Source organism: Magnolia sinica, chromosome 17 (assembly GCF_029962835.1).
Source record: "Magnolia sinica isolate HGM2019 chromosome 17, MsV1, whole genome shotgun sequence".
Classification (NCBI taxonomy): Eukaryota; Viridiplantae; Streptophyta; class Magnoliopsida; order Magnoliales; family Magnoliaceae; genus Magnolia; species Magnolia sinica.
In genome coordinates this window covers 15,016,058-15,038,197 of record NC_080589.1, presented here as the reverse complement: position 1 = coordinate 15,038,197, position 22,140 = coordinate 15,016,058, and the positions used below count along the sequence as shown (strand labels likewise).

Genomic DNA, 22,140 nt, shown 5'->3' with positions numbered 1-22,140 from the left:
CTACACCATGAAAGCATAAATTACAAAAGATAGAGTCTTATTGATTTGAACAAGCCTCAAATGGGTCCTAACTCTTGCTCTGGTGGTAGACTTTAAGGAGTTTCAACACATGGTCAAGGGTTCGAGTACCCATAGGTGGTGAAATCCCACTACGATGTGAGTGTGCGGGGTATGTGTGCGTGTGTAAAATAATAATTAAAAAAAAACAAGTCTCGAATCGCCTTTACAAGTCCTAGCTATGCCATTGAAACCTTTAGAACAAATCAGAAAACCCTATAACATTTCTCTCTCTCTCTCTCTCTCAAATCTTGATTACACTTAATATATATAATGTTACACTGGTAATAGGAAACTAATTTTGCACTTACGCAATTCTACGTGCATCTTTAATAGGACTTTGATGGCATCGATCACACATCGAGAATCTATCGATGGCATCAAACACCTTCGATGACATTGAGTAACAATACTAAAATATTCCAGCAACCAACATAGATTTCCCATATTTTCTTAACATCAACACTATTTGATGGCATCGAGTGATCTGTCAATAGCATCCACATATCTTACTGCTGATAGATTAAAGACATCAACAACATCACAAACTTTGTTAGTAAGTGGAGAGATTTGAGACATCAACAAAGACACAAACCTTGTTATTAGGTGGACAGATTTAAGATATCAACAACATCACAAACCTTGTTATTAGGTGGATTACACACACTGATTGAACGCCCACCTTCAAAAATTTCCAACTGCCTATTATAATATTTAGTGGTCATCCAAGCCGTTGATAATGTCACGGAGACATGGATGAAATGAAAACACAAATATCAACTAGATCCAAAACTTTTGTGGCCACATGGACCTATTAACGGTGGAAATTCAGTCCCTATTGTATAGTTCACCTTAGATTCGGATCTACCTCGTTTTTATCTTTTGTCCTAAAATGATCTGGAAAAGAGTCCGGATCCTCTGTTATCTGGTCAACAGAGAATTCCTGATACTCAAATTCTCATTGGTCCACGTCACCACTCACTAAAAAAATAAAAAAAATAAAAAAAAGCTTCGGACGCCAAACCATTAGGGTAAAGGAATTCTCTGTTGACCTGATAACAGAGGATCCCGACTCTCTGGAAAAACGGATGGACGGCCTGGATATAGAACACATAAGTCGAGGTGGGTCCCACGGGTAGGGCCTCACCCGCGGAGCTGTCATCCCCCTCCCCTAATACGCGCGCAATCGTCCCAGAACGCTAACGTGCGCCACCATAGCCTGCTTTAAAGATAGCATTTCGATGGCCGTTTGTTGGGTGATTCTGGCCCATGAGAAGACAGACGCTGCTTAGCCATGTCTTGTGCACTCTGCAACACCTGCTTCTCCACACCTTCTCTTTCTGCTCTATCCTCCAAAACCCAGGTAGCCTTGTAAAATCTAAAACCTCATTCTCTTTTGATGCTTTCTTTCCATTTCTACCCTTTCCAGATTACCATTACCCTTTCCAGATTACCATTTTTGCATAGATTATACTACTCTGCCCTAGGCCAAATAAGTCACTTGTATTTATTTATTTATTTTATTATTGAAGTCATATTTTTAGTATCTTGAAATATCTTAGAAAAAAGTTTTTTTTTTTTTTAAAAAAAAAAACCATAGCAGAGCTTTGGTGTGGGCTTTGTGTGAGTATAACCGAAAATGGATTCTGTTTGTTTATTTTGCCTCTGCAATCTGTATGCCTACATTCTAAGATCATCCAATGATTCGAGCCGCTTATACTTTGGGTACTATCACAAATAAACTGTGGTTCAGTGATGATCCTGACCGTCCATTTATCCAGTTGAATATGGTCCACTGAAATTCTTCTTCTTAATGATCCAAATTTATCTATGCAAAGTAATTCTCTGAATCATCCATTAAGTGTAACTTCTGTTCTTTTCTTTAAAATTTTTATTTATTTATTTATTTAATTTAATTTTAATTTTTTTATAAATAGTTTTTATGATGGCCCTAATAGGATAGATTACTGGTCCTTATGTTGGAATACATGATTTGGGAAAGAAGAGGCTTATTTCATTTGAGCAGCACACCATCGGTATTTATACAAGAAATGGAGGAAAGCTAAAAGTAGAAAACAATGAAGAAGATGAATCTACAGAGATTACAGAGGCTGGAATGGATACGATGCTATCACGAAGAATCTGCGGATGAGTTGGCAGATGAGCTGGTTGGATTCGGACGACTCCTCGTTCCTTCAACACTCCCCCTGAAGCTGGGTCTAAAGATATTCGAAAGACCAAGCTTGGAAGTGATTGTGTCATGTTGATCACGTGAAAAAGGTTTAGTAAAAAATATCTGCCAGTTGGTCCCCAGTGCGAACATGTGGAGTTATAATCTCATGGGATTTAATTTTCTCTCGAATAAAATGGCAATCCACCTCAATATGCTTTGTGCGCTCATGAAAGACCGGATTGTTAGAAATGTGAATGGCAGCCTAATTATCACACATCATTAGCATAGGTCTAGATGGAGAGAAGCCAAGCTCGGACATAAATTTCTTAAGCCAAAGTAACTCACAAGTCGTATGGGCCATAGCCCTATATTCGGCTTCAGCACTGGATCAAGAAACAACCGGCTGCTTCTTACTTTTCCAAGTAACCAAGTTTCCCCCCACAAACGAGCAGTAACCGGTTGTAGATTTCCGGTCATCTTTGGAACCGACCCCAGTCTGCATCAGAAAAAACAGAAATAGACAAGTGTTCATGTCTGGAATAAAGAAGGCCCTTACTAGGGGAACCTTTGAGATAACGGAGAACACGATAGGCGGCATCCAAATGGGTAGCAAGTGGGGAGTGCATAAACTAACTGAGCACACTCACAGCATGAGAAATATCGGGTCTTGTAATAGTTAAGTAAATAAGATGGCCAATGAGCCGCTGATACGGACCAGGATCTGAGAGAGACTCACTAAGGAGAGAGGTGAGCTGATGATTGATCTCAAGAGGAGTAGCAACAAGCTTACAGCCCAGCATACCCGTCTCATGGAGTAAGTCTAATGTATATTCCTTTGACATAAGGAAATACCAGAGTGAGAGCGAGCAATCTCAATGCCAAGAAAGTAATGCAAGGAGCCCAAATCTTTAACCTCAAAGGTAACGGCAAGATGGGACTTAATGCTGGATATAGAAGTAGAATCATCACCCGTAATAATGATGTCATCAACGTAGACGAAGACCACGGTGAGCCCATTGGTGGTGCGCTTCCAAAAAACAGAATGATCGGAGCTACACTGATGAAAATGGGCAGCCTGCATAGCATGAGCGAATTTGTTGAACCAAGACTGTGGCGACTGCTTAAGGCCATAGATGGACTTGCGAAGGCGACAAACTTTATGGTCCTCCCCCTTACGACGAAACCCAGGAGGTAAGGACATATATATTTCTTTATGAAGGTCACCATGTAAAAAGGCATTCTTGACATCAAGTTGATGTAGGGCCAATCCAAATTTGCAGCCATAGACAAGAGAACCCGAATAGAATTCATTTTTGCAACTGGAGCGAAAGTTTCTGTTTAGTCGATGCCATAAGTCTGTGTGAAGCCTTTTGCAATAAGGCGTGCTTTGTATTGATCAATGGTACCATCAGATTTATGCTTGACAGTGTAAACCCACTTACAGCCCACAACATGTTTACTGATCGGTAGGTCAACAAGCTCCCAAGTTTGACTTTTTTCTAAGGCATTCATCTCCTCAAGCATAGCATGCTTCCAGTGAGGGTGAGCCAATGCCACATCCACTCGTGTAGGAATAGAAACAGAATTAACATTGGCAATAAAAGTTTTGTAGGATGGAGATAATGATTGATAAGAAACGAAATGCTGAATAGGATGAAACGTGCAAGGACGGATGCCTTTTCCCAGAGAAGCAGAGAGAGCCAAGTTAGGAGCAGATCTTGGAGCTTCGGATGATGGTGGAGGCAGTGATGTGGTGGCTCGCCCTTTTCTTTGCTGCAAGAAAGATGAGGCTTGAGTGCAGACATAATCCTGTAAATGGAGAGGTCGGGTGTTGGGGCGAGTGGTGCGGCGTGGTGGCGGTGGTGGAGTTGTGGAAAGTGATGACGGAGAAGGTGAGGTAGGGGATGAGGAGTTTAGAAAAGGGATAGGAGTAACATGTGGTGATAAGGGAGGAGATGAAGTCGTCGAAGAAAAAAACTGAGAGACTCAAAAAATGTCGCATCTAGAGTGACATAGCGATGACCTGTATGCGGATCCACAAATTTATAACCTTTTTGGGTAGGTGAATACCCAACAAACATGCAAGAGATGGATCTATCTGATAACTTTGTTCGAGATGGAGAGAAGTCATGCACATAAGCAGTGCAGCCGAAAACTAGTAGAGGAATATCGGTGACATGGTGAACTTTCTTAAACAAAGATATCGGAGTCTGAAAGTTCAAAGCAGAATGAGGCAGGTGATTGGCCAAGTAGCATGCGGTGAGAATTGCATCTCCCCAATAACGTTTGGGAACATGCATCTCAGTGAGGAGGCAATGAGTGATATTCAATAATTGTTGGTTTTTTCTCTCTGCCATCCCATTTTGCTGAGGAGTGGAAGCACAAGTGGTGTTTGACTCGATGCCGTGCTGACGAAGGTAGGAAAGAAAAATAGTGGAAAGGTATTCGCCACCATTATCACAGTGAAGGACCTTGACTTTTGCATCAAACTGATTAATCAACCAAATATGAAAAGATTTAAAAGTTTCAAATACATCACTTTTATTTTTAAGAAGATAGATCCATGTCATCTTGGTAGTACAATCTATAAAAGACACCAAATATCGGAATCCCATGGAGGAGGGAATAGGAGCAGGTCCCCAAACATCAGATTGAATGACAGAAAACATAGGACTAGAGTCTTTATGCAAGACTAAAGGAAATGAAACACGTTTCTGCTTGGATAAAGCACAAGTATTACACTGAAAGGTCTTAACATCTTGGTGGGAAGCTAAAGCAGGATATAAATTGCGTAAAATGGAAAAAGAGGGATGACCATATCCACAGTGCCATCGAAAAAAATCCTCCTGAGTGATTGAGAGAAGATGGGCTGCTGTTCGAGGTTGAACACCAGCATCGAATTGGTAAACACCAGCACGTTCACGCCCACCACCAATCATCTTCTGCGTCCTATGATCCTGAAACATACAATGGGATGGAAGAAAAATGGCAGCACAGTTGAATTGTTTGGTGAGTGCACTAACGAAAAGTAAGTTGGAGTCAAGACCCGGGACAAGAAGGGTCTTGTTGAGAGAGACAATAGAGGTTAGAGGAACAGTTCCTGACCCCATAATGGTAGTAAGGTTTCCGTTTGCTAACTTTACTGATCCTAAAGTAGAATTGGGATGAAAAGATGAAAAAAGGTGTTACATACCAGTCATATGATCTGTGGCCCCTGTGTCTATGCCCCAGGGTTGGGAAAAGGAGGCAGGAGTGGATGTACCAGATATTGGGGAACTGGAAGTAGCCATGGATTTTAAGACTGAGAGGCCAGCCTTCTGGGCGATCAAGTTATCATATTCTTCTTGGGAAAGCTGGACCATAGGAGTGGAGGAAGCAGACGGCATCTCCTCGGATTCAATAACAGACAAATTGGCCCATCGGCCACCTGATGAACAACCACGTCCATGAGCAAAGCCTCCCCGCATGGGAGGTCTACCATATTTGATCCAGCAGTTGTCAATCATATGGTTGGTATGTTTGCAATGAGTGCAAAAAAGAGAACCATGACCAAGGCCTCGAGTTCCATGACCTCGACCCTTATTATCAGAAAAAGGAGCATCAGCCTGTAAGGCAGAGTGTGTGATCGAGACATACGGAATCATAACCTGCTTTCGTTTTTCTTCTCTTGCAAGCTGAGCATAAACCTGATTCAAGGTCATTGTCTCAACGTTGTGGATGATTTGTTGTTAGAGTATCTTGTACTCATTATTAAGGCCATATAAAAATTTGAAGATCTGCCGTCGCTCCTGACGTTTCTTGATAAGAATCACATCTCGAGGAAAATAGGTATCTTCCTCATCATGATAGGCGAGCTCCTCCCATAAACTTTGGAGTTTAGCATAGTACTCTGTGAGACTTTTGTCGTTCTGTTGGAGAGAGGCGATCTCCTTCTCTAATTGAAAGATACGTGACATGTTGTGCGCATCACTATAGAGTTCGTGGACCGTGTCCCATATTTCTTTCGCCGTTTTTAAGAAAAGAAGGTCACTTCGGACATCGTCGGCCATGGAGTTCCATAACCATGACATGACAATCATGTCATATTCCCATTATGCTTTCTTGGAATCTCCATCGGCTGGACAAGAAAGGGTCCTAGTGATGTGGCTAAGTTTCCGTTTGCCGCCAATAAAGATGTGGACAGCCTGTTGCCACTGAAGAAAATTGGGCCCTGTGAGAGGAGATGATGTGATCTTCAGTCCTGGATTTTCAAACTGTTTGAAATCCTCTTCAGGAGAGGATGAAATATCGTCAAAGACCCTGGACGATGCCATCAAGGCTGAAGGGAATCATTTTTTTTTTTTTGATAACAAACACAAAAAACAAAACAGTGCTTTGAAATATCTCGGAAGGGAATACCAACAGAAAAACTTGAAAAATCACCGCTACTACATGCTTATGTGAAAAGGTATGAAGCAACCCGTTTGATCATAAGCATCAATTCCTTCCCTATCCAAGAACAGTTATGCACTGTCCAAGAACAGTTTATGCACTGTCCAAGAACAAAAGATAGTACTCGGTTCCATCAAGAGCAGTCTGCTTTAGTGGCGTGCTCCACATCCAAAGCCCTTTAGTGCACTGTCGGTGTGTGGATGCAACCTGAAATCCGCTACTCCTCCCTGATTTAAGAGGAAGCTCTTGCCTTGGCGGGCCCGACCACAGACAGAGATGACGCCAAAGGGACCTTTGATGAGCTGGAGCTCTGCGACGGCTTTCGGGTGTTGTTGGTGAAGGTGATGGCGGTTGTGGGGAGCAATGATCCGCGCTTAGTAGTGGCAAAGGTGGCTGCTGGCAATGGTGACTGATGGCTTAGAGATCCGCGCTTAGAGTATTGATGAAGAACATCTAGATGTGATTTAGGGATCTGGTAGACAGATATTCGGGCGTATGCTCTGGGCATATGAAATTAGATCTGACTGTTGAAAATCAAATCAGTGGCCTAGGTCGAAAATTGCTCTGATACCATTTTGGAATACATGATTTGGGAAAGAAGAGGCTTATTTCATTTGAGTAGCACACCATCCGTATTTATACAAGAAATGGAGGAAAGCTAAAAGTAGAAAACAATGAAGAAGATGAATCTACAGAGATTGCAGAGGCTGGAATGGATACGATGCTATCACGAAGAATCTGTGGATGAGTTGGCAGATGAGCTGGTTGGATTCGGACGACTACTTGTTCCTTCAACACCTTACTCATGGCTTAGTGGTAGACTCACAAGAGTTTCAACACTAAGGTCATGGGTTCGAGTACCCATTGTGGTGTGTGTGGGTGTGAGGGCGGGTGCATAAAAAAAGGATAGATTACAGAGCATGAGTGGTTGCTATCATCAGACCATCTTAGCATGCTGGCCCCAGTGGGGCAACTCATGTTGTGATCCTAAGTCGCGGCGGAGGCAAAACTTACTTGGCTCCTGTAACCAGGGTTTGGAGTCTCAGTTTCGACGGCTTATGAGAATGGGAACCGGATGACTGATTTTTGGCTGACCCAATAAGGGTTGGCCCTGGATGTGCGGTTTAGATGTGTGGGTTGGGCATGGACCTGATTTTAGTCTTGATTGATAAATGAAGTGGGCCCTGGCCTAAGTTTCAAAAAAAAAAAAAAAAAAACACTAGGCCGGGTTATGACTTTAATGGGTGGGCTTGGTGTTGAAAATTCATTGCCTAGGTACTAGACCCACTTGGAATGGGCCTGGTTTATAGGAATGATTAACAATTGGGCTATTCAAAGTCCTCCTTGGCCCATTGCTACCCCTAGTGCCTGACTCGGTCTGTGCTGAATCTGAGTCGTACCTTAACTTTCCTTTTCATTACATGAGTGTGGCTCATTCACTGAGGACCATGGATGAAAATTCTGGTTTTGGTGCCTAGCTTGGTATTCGTGAATTCGGGTTCATCTCTGATACCAACTTGATTCAGTTTGAGTTTTACCTGTCTAAAATTTTAATTTACGATATGATTGAGTCATATTGTGTTTATCACCGACATGTATGAGTCTAACTTTGCATATTGCTGGTACAGATGGGTCGTATTGTGCAACTTGGGTAAATTGGATAAGTCCCGAGAGACATCAAATTCGGGCTTCTTTTATGAATTGGGTGCTGAAATTGTCCTATTTAGGGTTGACACCAAGTCAACTTGAGTAAATTGAATTGGCATAGGATGATGTTCTAAACATCCAAGATGAGGCCAAGTCATAGGGTTGCTCGGCAAGTTAGTGTGCCTCCTTGGGAGCCCCCAAAGCATCTTGTTTGGGGCCGATATTGAGTTAACTTGGTATAAGACTTTTTCCCCCTTTAATTTAAAACCCGGCTATATCAGGAATGTTGGGGGGAAAATAGAGAAGTGCTTGAAGCCATGTTACATTGGCTGAGCAATAGAATTTTTTCTATAGCTGTTGTCATTTATGAAGATAGATATTTTCATAAGAAAAAATAGCAAATATATATATATATATATATATATATATATATATATATATATAAAACTCGAGTAGCTCTGGACAATTTTACCCACAAAAGTAGTTTTTCATTGAGGTAAAACTTTCTTTATTTAAACGACATGGGAGAGTTTAACATAAAGAAAGGGCATTTAGGGAATTTACAAGCACAAGACCAATGGACCGTCTTTTCAACTATGATGTTCTCTGCTTTTTACAAGGAGCAAAACTTTGATGCTCTGGCAAAGTAAGATAGTTGATATATGGGCTCTAAGAAAATATACATGTGGGAAAGCCATGAATTGGAATTAAATCGTGCATTTTTTTGCGCTTTGATTCAAATCAAGGTGTTCTGTATCCGTTACAATACGCCCATAAAGGATGATATGTATAGATAACGGCCATGACCGTTACACGATACAGGGGTGAAATGGGGCAATTGATTTTTTGGGACCGTATCGGCGTTACATTGGCCGTAAAAGCCGTTACGGGGTATGACGACTGTTACCCCTGCAATGGTCGAAAAACAATCACTTTTTTTTTTTTTAAATTTTTTAATTTTAATTTTTAAATTTCTATTTAAATCCATTTTTTTCATTTTTTTTCTCCACTTTTCTCATTCAAAAAATTCTCCTAGATCATTTTATAATATATTTCGACCACTCTTACTATAGTTTTTAAGATTAAAACCTAAATTGAAGTGATTTGAATGAATAGAAGCTCCGAGGGCTTTAAAAAAATAAAAAAATAAAATTGAAGAAGTAGTATTTATGTCTTTTAAAAAAAAAAAAAAAATGATTTCTAGTTCTAATGCTTGATTGTGATGTGTAAACATTAGAGACATAATCATGTTCACAAATTCACTAGACAGCTCGATATAACACTCTCACCAAAGAGTGGACCGTTACACTACCATAAACATATCCAAAACAAAAAGTGAATACATATTTGGAATATTTACATTATTATGGATTTTCTAGAAAATTTTCAGAATTTTTCGGGCAATTTTTTTTTCCAACCGTTACAGGGGTCATAATGGTCGTTATGCTCCCCGTATCAGCCGTTATGGCTGATAGTTGTATTGGTAATGGTGGTGACCGTTATGGCCACTGTTACCGATACGAAATACCTTGATTCAGATGGATCTTAGTTAAAATTATGTATTGATTTGATTTTCTAAATGTCTGATTGGTGGATATTTAATGGATGGAAACATAAAAGCAAGTAGTGGTCGCAATTCCTTGAATTGTTGCCTACTAACTGGAGGTTAGAAGCATTAAATAAATCTGAAAATTGTAACATAACCTATATAATGTGAGTCTCACAACTTGACTGGTTTGATTGAGCTAATGTATGCCACATGTGCAATGTAAAAGTGCCGGAGCATCATTGATCACTCTTTTGGAGTATCGAATAGTTCCCTGCCTTTTTTCCCCTTTAGCACTCTCCCATGCCTCATGGACGACTACCTCTCTCCACATGTAGTGCATGTGCCATGCCCCCAATGGTGTTAGTTGACCATCTGTCCTCATGCACGAACCATCTGCAACTTCAAACAATGAGCCCCTAGAAATACCCATCAATCCCTTCATACATAGCTTTCGACGCTTTATATGAGGAGTCCAATCTGATCCACCCCCCATCCCTCACTCTGTCTTTACACTTCATATGCCGCTCCAGTGAAATGGCTGTTATGCTGGGTGTTTCAAACATTTTAAAGTGAAAAAGGGAAATTCAGTTACATCAGTTTCAACAACATAAACATTTCCATTTTATAATTGTTGTTACTTTAAAAACGATGTTTTCTTTTTGTTTATTATATAGAAAAGTGGCTGTAACACATTAGAGGTGTTACCATTGAAACTTCAGTTATTGATTGTTACAGTGCTTTAAAAATACCATGGGTCATTCTTGCAAAGTGCTTAATGAATGCAATTTTTTGAGTTTAGCTTGCTACCTTTTTGATGAATTCATGGTATGGACACGCTTATTGCTTCACAAAGCATGGGATAATTTTGCTAATTATGTGTCTTGTGTTCAAGTCTTTCTCACCCCAAACTTTCGACCTGTCTTATGAATTCAAGTCACAAGAGCTTTGAATTTACTAGCAAACTTTGTTGAATTTGAGGATTTGGAGCTCTTGACCAGAAACTGGATTTTGGTGAATTTAAGGGCAGGTTACTGATTTTTGGGGGACCCCAAAAAATATATATATTTTGTCATCTTGACTCAGAGGATGGGTAATTTTGCTAATTTGGAGATTATGCCTGTGACTTTCTAGCTCCTGTTGACGCAACTTATTCCACAGCCTTCAGTATGGAGGTTTGGATTTTATTGAGGTGCTGCATCAACTATTATCTCGACATTGGCCAAGTGTCTGCAATATCAGTCAGTGTGTATTGCATTGACCTATTGGTATCCCTATTTTGTGAATGTGATACCAATATGCTTTTTGTATGTATTGCCTGCAGTATACATCATCATTGTCATCATCATCATAGCCATTCCTGAGCCATTTGAGGTTGGGTTTATGAATCCTGTTTTACACATCATTCTTATCCAAGGGCCTATCCTTGGTAAGTGAACAACCCTTCATACAAAACATATCCCTTATCGCCACCTTGATCCAAGTCTCCTAGGTTTCTCTTATCCTTTTTTAGGCCCATTAACCCTAATCCCTAATCAAGTTCCCATCCTTGTTGGTGTCTTCTCTAATCAGTTTTCTCCTATTGGGGCTATTCTTAGGCTGCTTCAACTAACCTCATTCTTGATTTTGTCATTGTCTTCCTGGAAATCCATACCGACATCCTTGTAACGCACATATCGAATAAAATCCACACATACACGACTAACATGTAGCGTGTGTTGATCAGTATGTAAAACTAGCATGTATTTGTTTTGGGGTTGGCGGGCCGGTAAGTGTTCCGGCAATATTTTGAACCTTGACATTTATGGATGCGGATTGCTTGCAAGTGGGGCTGCAGGAATCTTTCTGCAGCCCTGATGTGGCCCAATGAAAGAGTGCCATGTGTGCCTTGCAGTGAAAAGCAAAGTTTCCCTTGGGTGAAATGACACTTTTGCCCTATTCACCGCAAGGTCTACGTTTGATAGATGGATGTAGCACTTTTTCATTGGGCCATGTCAGGGCTGCAAAGGATTCCTGCAGCCCCTGATTGTAGGCAATCTGCATCCGATAGTGACACATCATATAAAAAGGATAATTTTGTGTTACTACAGTTTAAAAGAAATTCAAGGAAACGAACATTGGCACTCTGGAGTTTATAGAGCTCTAGGTCCACAAGAAAGTACAACTCAAATGACTGACATGTTCAACATGGCATTATTTCTCCTTATAGATGGGAATCTTGGATCACTTCCTACACTATAACTGACTTGAGGCTAAATCCACGAGAATAACATGATAATAGCCAACACGAAGGCATACCAATATAGTAGCGTATATAGGTGGTAAAGTCTCTCTGTGTACACTTTTCCAATGCATATGTATCCTGTGGCTGTGGGTATTTGCTGTAGGTCTTATCCATTCTACGCATATTTGCACGTCTGTCCTTCTCCTCTTGTATTTTTTCGGTATTTGTACTCATTTGTAATAGATGATTGAATCAACCACAATAAACAAAATGTTCCTGTAGTTTTTACAATGAAAACTAGGAAAATGCTATATTTTTGTGCTCAATGAGTATGAAAACAATTGATTGACAACAAATGAATTTAATTGCACGAAACCTTGGGAAGATGAGCCAGACTCCTATTTTACAAAACCTTAGGAAGATGAGCCAGACTCCTATTTTAGTTTTGCGGCATTTAAAAAATGGTGGTGAATCTTTAAATGTATTTTAGTTTTGCGGCATTTAAAAAATGGTGGTGAATCTTTAAATGTATACATGGCATGGTTGTAGTGTTTGAAATATCGATATCGCATCCTTGGGTTACGGATACGTATCGGTTATCGCCCGGGATATATCGTTTGTATCGTGTAATTTATCGCACTTTTTGGGAAACATTGGGAAAATGGTTGAATTTTTCAATGGAACTTCAAGGATTGTTAAAAAATACCTTAATATACACTTTTACATCATAACATCTCAAAAAAGAAGTGCATGTAATAGGTTTCCTTTGTATAGGTCCTATGCGATGCGTTATCTAACTGAACTAATGCAACTATATTCAAATTGAATGCATAACATTTAGAGTGTATGTGATCATTTCATCAAATACACTACTAAATACTTCGAAATTAGTCTCAATTGATAACTGGTTGAAGGGAAATTTTGAATAATAATATTTTAATAAATTTAATTAAAAATTTATTTATTTTTTCAAAAATTGACAAAGACGTAATAAATTAGTAGACCATCCCTTATACGTGCTTGATTTCATGTTTGGAGTGCAACATTGCAAGCAGTTTGAGAGAAATTCAAAATTTCCCCAATCTTACCCAAATCATACCACCTACACTCAAATTAAATAAGAGTGTATGTGATGATCATTTCATCAAATACTCCTAAGTATTTCAAAATTAGTCTCAATTGATAGCTTGTTGAAGGAAAATTTCGAAAAAAACATGGAGAACATGAAGAACCAATGGATATCGAAATCAAAGCTCCAACTCCATGATTTTTCATGCAAAACACGAAGAATCAATGGATTTATAACCATTTGACACTGACTTAACATAATTAAAAAAAAAAAGGATCGGAAATTGAAAATGCTCATTGGATCGAACATGCGGGATATATCAGCACTACCTGTGTGTTTCGTATCGCACAGGTGGGATACAAGATATATCGTGAGATATATCGGGTGATATCGTCGATATTTAAAACATTGCATGGTTGTATGACAATCAATGCCATCTAAATCATTGACACACTTGTGGATTAAGCATAACTATCCATTGATAGCCATTAATTGGGTAGTGAAGGAAGAACACATTCTTAAAATTAGTGTAGCTGAAATTGAGGATGTTGATACGGATGAGTGACAAGATGAGGAGGGATAGAATTAGAAATGAAAACATTTGGATGAACTTGGGAGTAGCCCAATAGGTAATAAGATTAGGGAAAGCGAGCTTAGATGGTTTGGCATGAGCATAGATATGAATATCGGTATTGTATCGGTTGATACGACCGTATCATATCCATATCAACATGGGATAATCGTGATACGGGGTCGTATCAGCCCGATACGAGAAAATTGACCTGTATCGGTTGATATGGGGTTCATTGACACCAATACGGGGCCGATATGACCGATACGCCCATAAAAGCCCAATTTTGAATTTTTTCTTCAAAATTTCACTGATGTCTCCTCTTTTTTTCTTTTTTTCATTTAAATCATGGAAGAAGGTTAAAAACTCATTTTAGGCTAGATCCATACCTATTTTAGGATCAAAGCAAATGATTTGAATGAGATTCGACAAATCGAAGTGCAGTGGACCATTTTGGGAAAAATCAGAAAGAAAGGTGTTTTCATTTTCTTTTTGATATTTTTATCTTCCTTTTTGTTGTATTTCAATGTAATGGGCCTTAGTTCACCAAATCATGCTTGATTTGTGTTCAATTAGGGATCATTTAGTTGATCTTCGACAAGTCAAACCGATAGACAACATTCTCATAAAAGAATGGTCCGATATGTTGTCAGAAGATGTCTTAAATCTTCTATTTCCCCGCGTTGCTCAACCAGTCGTGGGACTGGCTCGACTAGTCGAAGCCCGCTCGACTCGAAGTCCAGCAACTATGTATTTGGGATCTCCGGGACGCTCGACTAGTCGAGGGACATGCTCGACCAGTCGAAGGGGTCCTTCGACCAGTCGAAGGTTACGCAGATTGCGTAAATTTGAGGCGGTTTCCGGACTTTTCCAAAGTCGGTGCGTAAGTGGAGTTTCCTAAACTATAAATAGGAGTCCCTAGGGCCTTTCTAAAGTATTCTAAGGCTTCCTAAAGGTTTTCTAAGGGTTTCTAAAAGGGTTTTAGGGTTATCAAAGGGTGTAGCAATGGTGAAATTCGAGGTTGTTCGAATCGGGTAAGTCCTCTCTCTTTGTAATTTATAGTTTCATAGTGGATTTCTGTCGCTTTGTGCCGTGGTTTTTTCCCAAAAGGGTTTTCCACCTTAAATCTGTGTTCTCTTACGATTGCTTGGTGCTCTTGGATTGCTATCCTAAATCCATATCCGTGTGATTCCGCAGCCCAAATCCCAACAAGTGGTATCAGAGTTATCGTTGGGGCATAGATCTGAATCTGCAGGATTAGTAATAATGGGAAACGGCAAGTTTAATATTTAGAAGTACTCGGGCAAAAATAATTTTGAGTTATGGAAGGTTAAGATGATTAGCCTATTAACCAAGTAAGATGAGATTAAGGCTCTTGAGGAGCAGAAATCTACTATGAAAGATGAAGAATGGGAAAACCTTGATAGTAATGCTTTAGTCTCTATTCGTTTATGTCTCACGGATGAGGTTCTCTATAATGTTTTGAGGGAGAAAACTGCGGCTAGTTTGTGGGCGAAGTTAGAGAACACCTATATTAAGAAGTCCTCTGAAAATCACCTACACTTGAAACTACAATGTTATACCTTCAAGATGGCAGAGGGTAGATATCTGGAGGCCCACATCAGCAACTTTAATAAATTGATGTGTAAATTGCTGGATATGGAGGAAGTGGTCAAAGATGAGAAACAGGCATGTATATTGTTGAATTCTCTTCCCGCATCGTATGAGTCATTCAGGGACACAATGTACACCGCAAATAAAACCCTGAGTGTCGACACCGTTATCTTAGCCCTTAAAGGGAAGGCTATGAGAAAGCTAAACGGCGACATGGGGGCATCTTCCGATGCACTGATTACGAGGGGCAGAGATTCTGAGCGAGGTACATGATCTTCAAGACCTAGATCCAAATCCAAGGGCAAGGGCAAAGGAAAATTAAAGTGTTGGAATTGTGGGATGTCTGGACACATGAAGAAGGATTGTAGAAATCCTAAAGCGAAGAAAGAAAATTCAGCGGCTTCTTCCAAGGAGGCCAATGTTATCATATCTGATGAAGAAACTAGTGGTAGTGATGTTCTGTCTGTTTCCATGATTGGTCACTTACACGACAATTATAAAGACGAGTGGATACTTGACATAGGAACATCTTATCACATGACTCCTCATCGGAGTTGGTTTGCCAGTTACAAGGAATGTGATGGTAGACAGGTTTTTATGGGCAATGACAATGTTTGTAATGTTGTGGCTATTGGTATGGTGAGCTTCAAGATGTTTGATGGGATGGAGCGTACCTTGACTTATGTCAGACACGTTCATGATATGAAGAAAAGTTTGATTTCTTTCGGTGCACTCGAGGCTATAGGGTGCTAAGTTCACTACTATTGATGGTGTCCTTAAAGTTTCAAAAGGGGCACTCGTAGTTATGAGAGCGCAAAGGTACGGAAACCTTTACAGGTTGATCGGTAGCACTTCAGTAGGTGGAGCGGCAACATCTATTGCAGATTCCACGTCTCTACGTATGTGACATACTCGTCTAGGCCACATGAGCGAGCGGGGCATGAAGGTACTTTCTGATTGAGTTTGATTCCAGCTTTTAAAAATTCTGATTTAGATATATGCGAGCATTGTATATATGGTAAATAATCTAGATTGCCTTTTAAATCTGGAAAACATGTATGCAAGGGAGTGCTTAATTATGTGCAATCTGACGTATGGGGGCCATCGCCAGAAGTTTCCATTGGGGGGTCGTCATGGTTTGTTTCATTTATTGACGATTACTCTAGGAAAGTTTGAGTTTACTTCATAAAATGTAAATCCGAAAATTTTACCATATTCAAACAATGGAAGGCAATGGTGGAAAAACAGTTAGGGGGAAAAATAAAAGTTTTAAGGACTGACAATGTTGGAGAATTCACTTCCACTGAGTTTAATAAGTATTGCAAGGATGAAGGGATCATTAGGTATAACACAGTGTGCCACACTCCCGAACAAAACGGTGTGGCTGAGCGAATGAATCGGACTCTCTTGGAGAGGGCCCGACACATGTTAAGTAATGCTGCGTTGGGCAAGGACTTATGGACTGAGGCTGTTAACACTTGTTATTTGGTGAACCAATCTTCTTCAACGGCAATTGAATGTAAAATCTAAGAGGAAGTATGAAGTGGTCAGAAAATCGACTACTTAGATCTACGCATATTTGGTTGTGAGGCTTACTCTCATATGTCGTCAGTTGAGAGAGATAAGCTAAACCATAGAGCCAAAAAGTACATTTTTGTTGGCTATGACATTGGTGTGAAAAGTTATAGGTTATTCGACAAGGTCACACGCAAGGTCATCACTAGCCATGACGTCAGATTCGATGAAAGTTCCATATTTCCCAAGAATGATTAGGAGGAGCAAAAGGAACCTGAAAGGTTAATCGTAGACGTCCAGATTGAAACAAATGATACTTAGGTAGAGACAGATGCGCAAACAGAGGTACAAGATCAGGTGAAGCAGCCACCTGTGAGAAGAAACCCACCGCGTGATCTAAGTTACCGACAAGATACAAGGATGACTCTAATATTGCATATGCCCTCGTTACAGATGAGGGAGAACTGTTTACTATTTACGAGGCTCTCAGTGAGACTGATGTAGGAAAACGGAAGGTGGTTATGGACGATGAGATAGACTCGTTGCACAAAAATCACACATGGGAACTGGTGGAGCTTCCTGTGGATCGAAAAGTGATCGGATGCAAGTGGTTATTTAAAAGGAAACAGATACAAAACAAGGTTGGTAGTGAAGGGCTATGCTCAGAGAGAAGGAATCGACTTCACAGAGATATTCGCGCTGGTGGTTAAGTAGGTGTCTATCAGATTCGTGTTGGCGTTGGTTGCCCAATACAATCTCGAGCTAGAATAGATGGATGTTAAAACTGTATTCCTGCACGGGGAATTGGAAGAGCAGATCTACATGAAGCAACCAGAGGGCTACGAAGTTAAAGGGGCAGAGAAAAAGGTTTGTAGGTTAATGAGGTCGTTGTACGGCTTGAAACAGTCGCCTAGGCAGTGGTATAAAAAATTTGATTCTTTCGTGATGAGTCTTTCATGATGAGTCAGAAATTTACTCGGAGTTAATAGGATTACTGTATCTATTACAATACACTGAGTGATGTCATATTCATTATCCTAGTATTGTATGTTGATCGCCAGTCATTATATGTCTGAAATCAACGCATTGAAGACTTAGTTATCAGGGACATTCGAGATGAAAGATCTGGGGCTGCAAAGAGAGTTCTCGACATAGATATTGATAGAGACAGGAAGAAGAGCAGGCTTTGGTTATTACAGGTAGAATACCTTGAAAAAGTGTTAATCAAGTATGGGATGGATCAGGCAAAGCCGGTGAGCGTTCCTCACGTGACTTATTTCAAGCTTTCCTCAGAACAATATTATAAATCAAATGAGGAAAAACAAGTTAATGTCTCATGTGCCTTATTCGAATGCGGTTGGCAGTTTAATGTATGCCATGGTCTATACGAGACCAGATATTTCACAGGCAATCGGTGTTGTGAGCAGATATATGTCAAACCCCGGCAAGCAACATTGAGAAGTGGTGAAATGACTACTTTGATACATTTGAGATACGAAAGACTACGTCTTAACTTTTGAGAAGATAGAGACAAAATTGGTAGGGTATGTGGATTTCGACTACGCAGGCAGTGTAGATTTCAGAAAGTCTACTTCAAGATACTCGTTTGTACTAGCCGGTGGAGCAATTAGTTGGATGTTGAAGCTTCAGTCTGTGATGGCTATTTCCACGACCGAAATAGAATATACGGCAGTGACAGAAGCATTTAAAGGTGTTTGGTTCAGAGGCATGATAAATCAGTTGAGACTTCAGCAGGAGGCCGTGCCGGTTAACTGTGATAGCGAAAGTGCTATCAATTTGGCTAAAAACTTTGTTTATCACTCACGTACTAAACACATTGATGTTCGTCACCACTTTATCCGACAGGTGCTTGATGAAGGAGACGTAACACTGGAGAAGATTCACACCAGCATGAATCTAGCAGACATGCTCACCAAGGTTGTTCCTACAGAGAAGTTCAAGTTTTATGCAACTTCTTTGAGCTTGACGATGGCGTAAAAGAAGGACGGAGTGTGCATGAGAAGCGTTGATTGAAGCTATGATGCAATGTAGAGATAAGAGAAGAGGTCAAAAAGCTACACGATTGAAGATTGAAGACATGGTAGAGATTGTTGTCAGAAGATGTTTTAAATCTTCTATTTCCCCGTGCTGCTCGACCAGTCAAGGGATTGGCTCGACTAGTCGATTCGACTGGTCAAAGCGTCCCTTCGACTGGTCGAAGCCCGTTCGACTTGAAGTCCAACAACTATGTATTTGGGATTTCCGGGTCGCTCGACCAGTCGAGGGATATGCTCGACCAGTCGAAGGGGTCCTTCGACTAGTCAAAGCCCCGGGTCGACTAGTCGAAGGTTACGCAGACTGCGCGCGGACTGCGTAAATTTGAGGCAGTTACCAGACTTTTCCAAAGTCGGTGCGTAAGTGGAGTTTCCTAAACTATATATAAGCGTCCCTAGGGCCTTTTTAAAGTATTCTAAGGCTTCCTAAAGGTTTTCTAAAGGTTTCTAAAATGGTTATAGGGTTATCAAAGGGTGTAGCAAGGGTGAGATTTGAGGCTGTTCAAATTGGGTAAGTCCTCTCTCTTTGTAATTTCTATTTTCACAGTGGATTTCTGTCGCTTTGTGCCATGGTTTTTTCTCGAAAGGGTTTTCTACGTTAAATCTTTGTGTTCTCTTGTGATTGCTTGGTGCTCTTGGATTGCTATCCTAGATCCATATCTGTGTGATTCCGCAGCACAAATCCCAACATGATACACCATCATATGCATTTGTAAAATACAAAAAGAAGAAGAAGATTGATTCTTGAATACCTTATGACTCTCTCTCTCTCTCTCTCTCTCTCTCTCTCTCTCTCTCTCTCTCTCTCTTTTCCTTATATATAATTTTAATTCTTTGGCCTAAAAAAATTTCTGACAAATACAGCCCCGATATCGATACATGAAGCCGTATTGTATCATTTTTCCGCCGAGCCGATATGCCGATTGATATTGACATTAAGAACCCTGGGCATGAGCCGATACGCCCATGTTTATTGATTACTTTGATTGCTGTTGGATTGTGCTACTTGCAAGACAGTTTATTTGTGACTTTCAAAGCTGTTTTGCCTCTCAAATCTCTGTGGTTTCAAGCAAGGGATCTTTTCTTTGATGTTTTTCTGTAAACATGTATGCTGCCGGTGCAGATTCATAACTGCAGTCACTCACCTTAAAATAAACATGGGCAGTATATTCTGAGGAATTGTCTGATATGCGATCTGGGTTTTCACTTCTGACAAGTGGGCCCCTTGGTTTGGTAATCCATCCCAGAGTATTGTACTGTTGTATCTGATCATGGATGGATTATGCCCCAAAACCATCTTTGATAGGACAATCTCAACCTTTAAACTGAAAAAAAGTCCCAAGATTGGGTGCTGGATCTTCCTGTCTAAAAGATTTTGGTGTGGTCCATCTACATGGGATGCAATAGGCCAATGGTCTGGATTACTACCCAACCATCAGCCCAACTTGAACTGAAAACCAGCATATACTGCTCGAAGAAGACTCAGGTCTTTAATCATATGGTACATGTTTTTCTGTATCTTGATGTCTGGGGTTTGGTAGAACAGCTTTCACATGTATGTTTGCCATGATTGGTCCTATACAGCATTTACGCATGCCATTTCTGTATCTATTTATGCATGGTTTTTTTTTTTTTTGTTCCTGTTAACATGTACAGTCTAATGGGACCCACCAATTGGTAATGCATCCGAGAAGTTCATCTTTCGACAGAGTTTCAAGTCAAGCAGCATTGAGGACAGGTCTCTCTCTCTCTCTCTCTCTCTCTCTCTCTCCCCTTTTGGTTAAAGGGGTGCTGGTTGCACCAAATATCATGAAGCAATTCATGATATCTGGCACAACCAAACACACCCTAAACCAACTTCAGTAATGCTAGTATGCAATAATGCTCACAGTCTTAGGCTATAACAATTTGCAGCGATGAAATGTCTGAGGTCCAGCTTGATTAATGTCAGATTTATTATGAACACAAAAGATGAAAATCATCGGCCAAGCTCAAGTAGGCGTCGTTGTGGGCCCATTTCTTGCATCCATATGACGATATCTGGTTATTGGGTGGGGCCCGATTTTGAAGACGGGTGGGGGTATGTGGAGGCTTCTGTGAATCAAGTCGTGATGTTGCAGTTGTAAATCTATATGAGCATTGCATTCAGTTTCTTTTCAAACTTTGCTGTTTTGGCATTCATTAACCATGATGCTACAAGAGGAGTTAGGTGTTTGGGAGCAGCCTAAACCTTGAAAACGGGGTTGTGGGAGAGCAATACATGCGTCGTGATGCTAGGTGACGCAGTTTAGTCATGTCCTCTAAATTGCTAGAGGCTAGTAGCTGAAAGCATAACTAGCTTATAGTTTTGACCCAAGTAGCATGGGGCATGCTGAATCCCGTGTGAATCAGCAAGGGCCACCTTACATGGCTAAATAATGTTGGGTGCGACATGGATTGTGTATACTGTGGGGTCCACTATGATGTATGTGTCTTATCCACACCGTCCGTCTATTTTATCAGCTCATTTTACGGCATGAGACCAAAATTGAAGCATATCCAGAGCTCAAGTGGACCACAACCATAGGAAACAGTGGAGATAATGACAGCTATTGTTGAAATTATCTAGGGCCCACAGTGATGTTTATTTGTCATCCAATCTGTTCATTAGGTCATACATTCATGGATGAAGGGAAAACACAAATATCAGCATGATCCAAAGCTTCCGTGGCCCCCAAAATGTTTTCAACGAGTAGGCCTTCAATTCCCACTGTTTCCTGTGGTGTGGTCCACTTGATCTTTAGACATGCATCAATTTTGGGCTCATGCCCTAAAATGATCTGGAAAAACGGATGGACAGCATGGATAACATGCATCACGGTGGGCCCCACAGAGTTTACTCAGTATGCTAAAGCGTTACCCACAAGGCCGAAGGACATTTTCAGCTTGGACCCTCATAGCACACTGATGTACCAGTGCTACAGTTACCAAAGAACCGTCCTTGAAAGCCGCAGTCTGCACTGACCTTTGAAAGCTTGATGAAAAAACTAGCTAGGTTCACTGACTCGAGCTGAGAATTGTGATCTCCTTCTCTTCAATCTCCACCGTATGCATGGATCATACTAGGATGAGTAGGACCATTAATGTGGTGGGTCACCATGTGCATGGGCTGTAGCCTACTTATTGCTCATTTTTGAGCTCAACTTGTTCTAAATCTGTCAGTGGTCCACTAGCTCAACGTTCATGATTGCCCCAGAAAT

The 22,140-nt window shown here is 40.5% G+C and overlaps 1 protein-coding gene across 1 annotated transcript; it reads left to right on the top strand.

Moving 5' to 3' along the window:
* Window positions 1–1,235: 1,235 nt before the first annotated feature.
* Window positions 1,236–21,123, top strand: LOC131231277 (uncharacterized). The gene is made up of 3 exons (XM_058227423.1): window positions 1,236–1,420; window positions 20,558–20,639; window positions 20,816–21,123. Exons 1-3 carry the CDS (start codon window positions 1,352–1,354, stop codon window positions 21,025–21,027), a joined length of 363 nt encoding a protein of 120 aa, XP_058083406.1. The 5' UTR covers window positions 1,236–1,351; the 3' UTR covers window positions 21,028–21,123.
* Window positions 21,124–22,140: the final 1,017 nt, after the last annotated feature.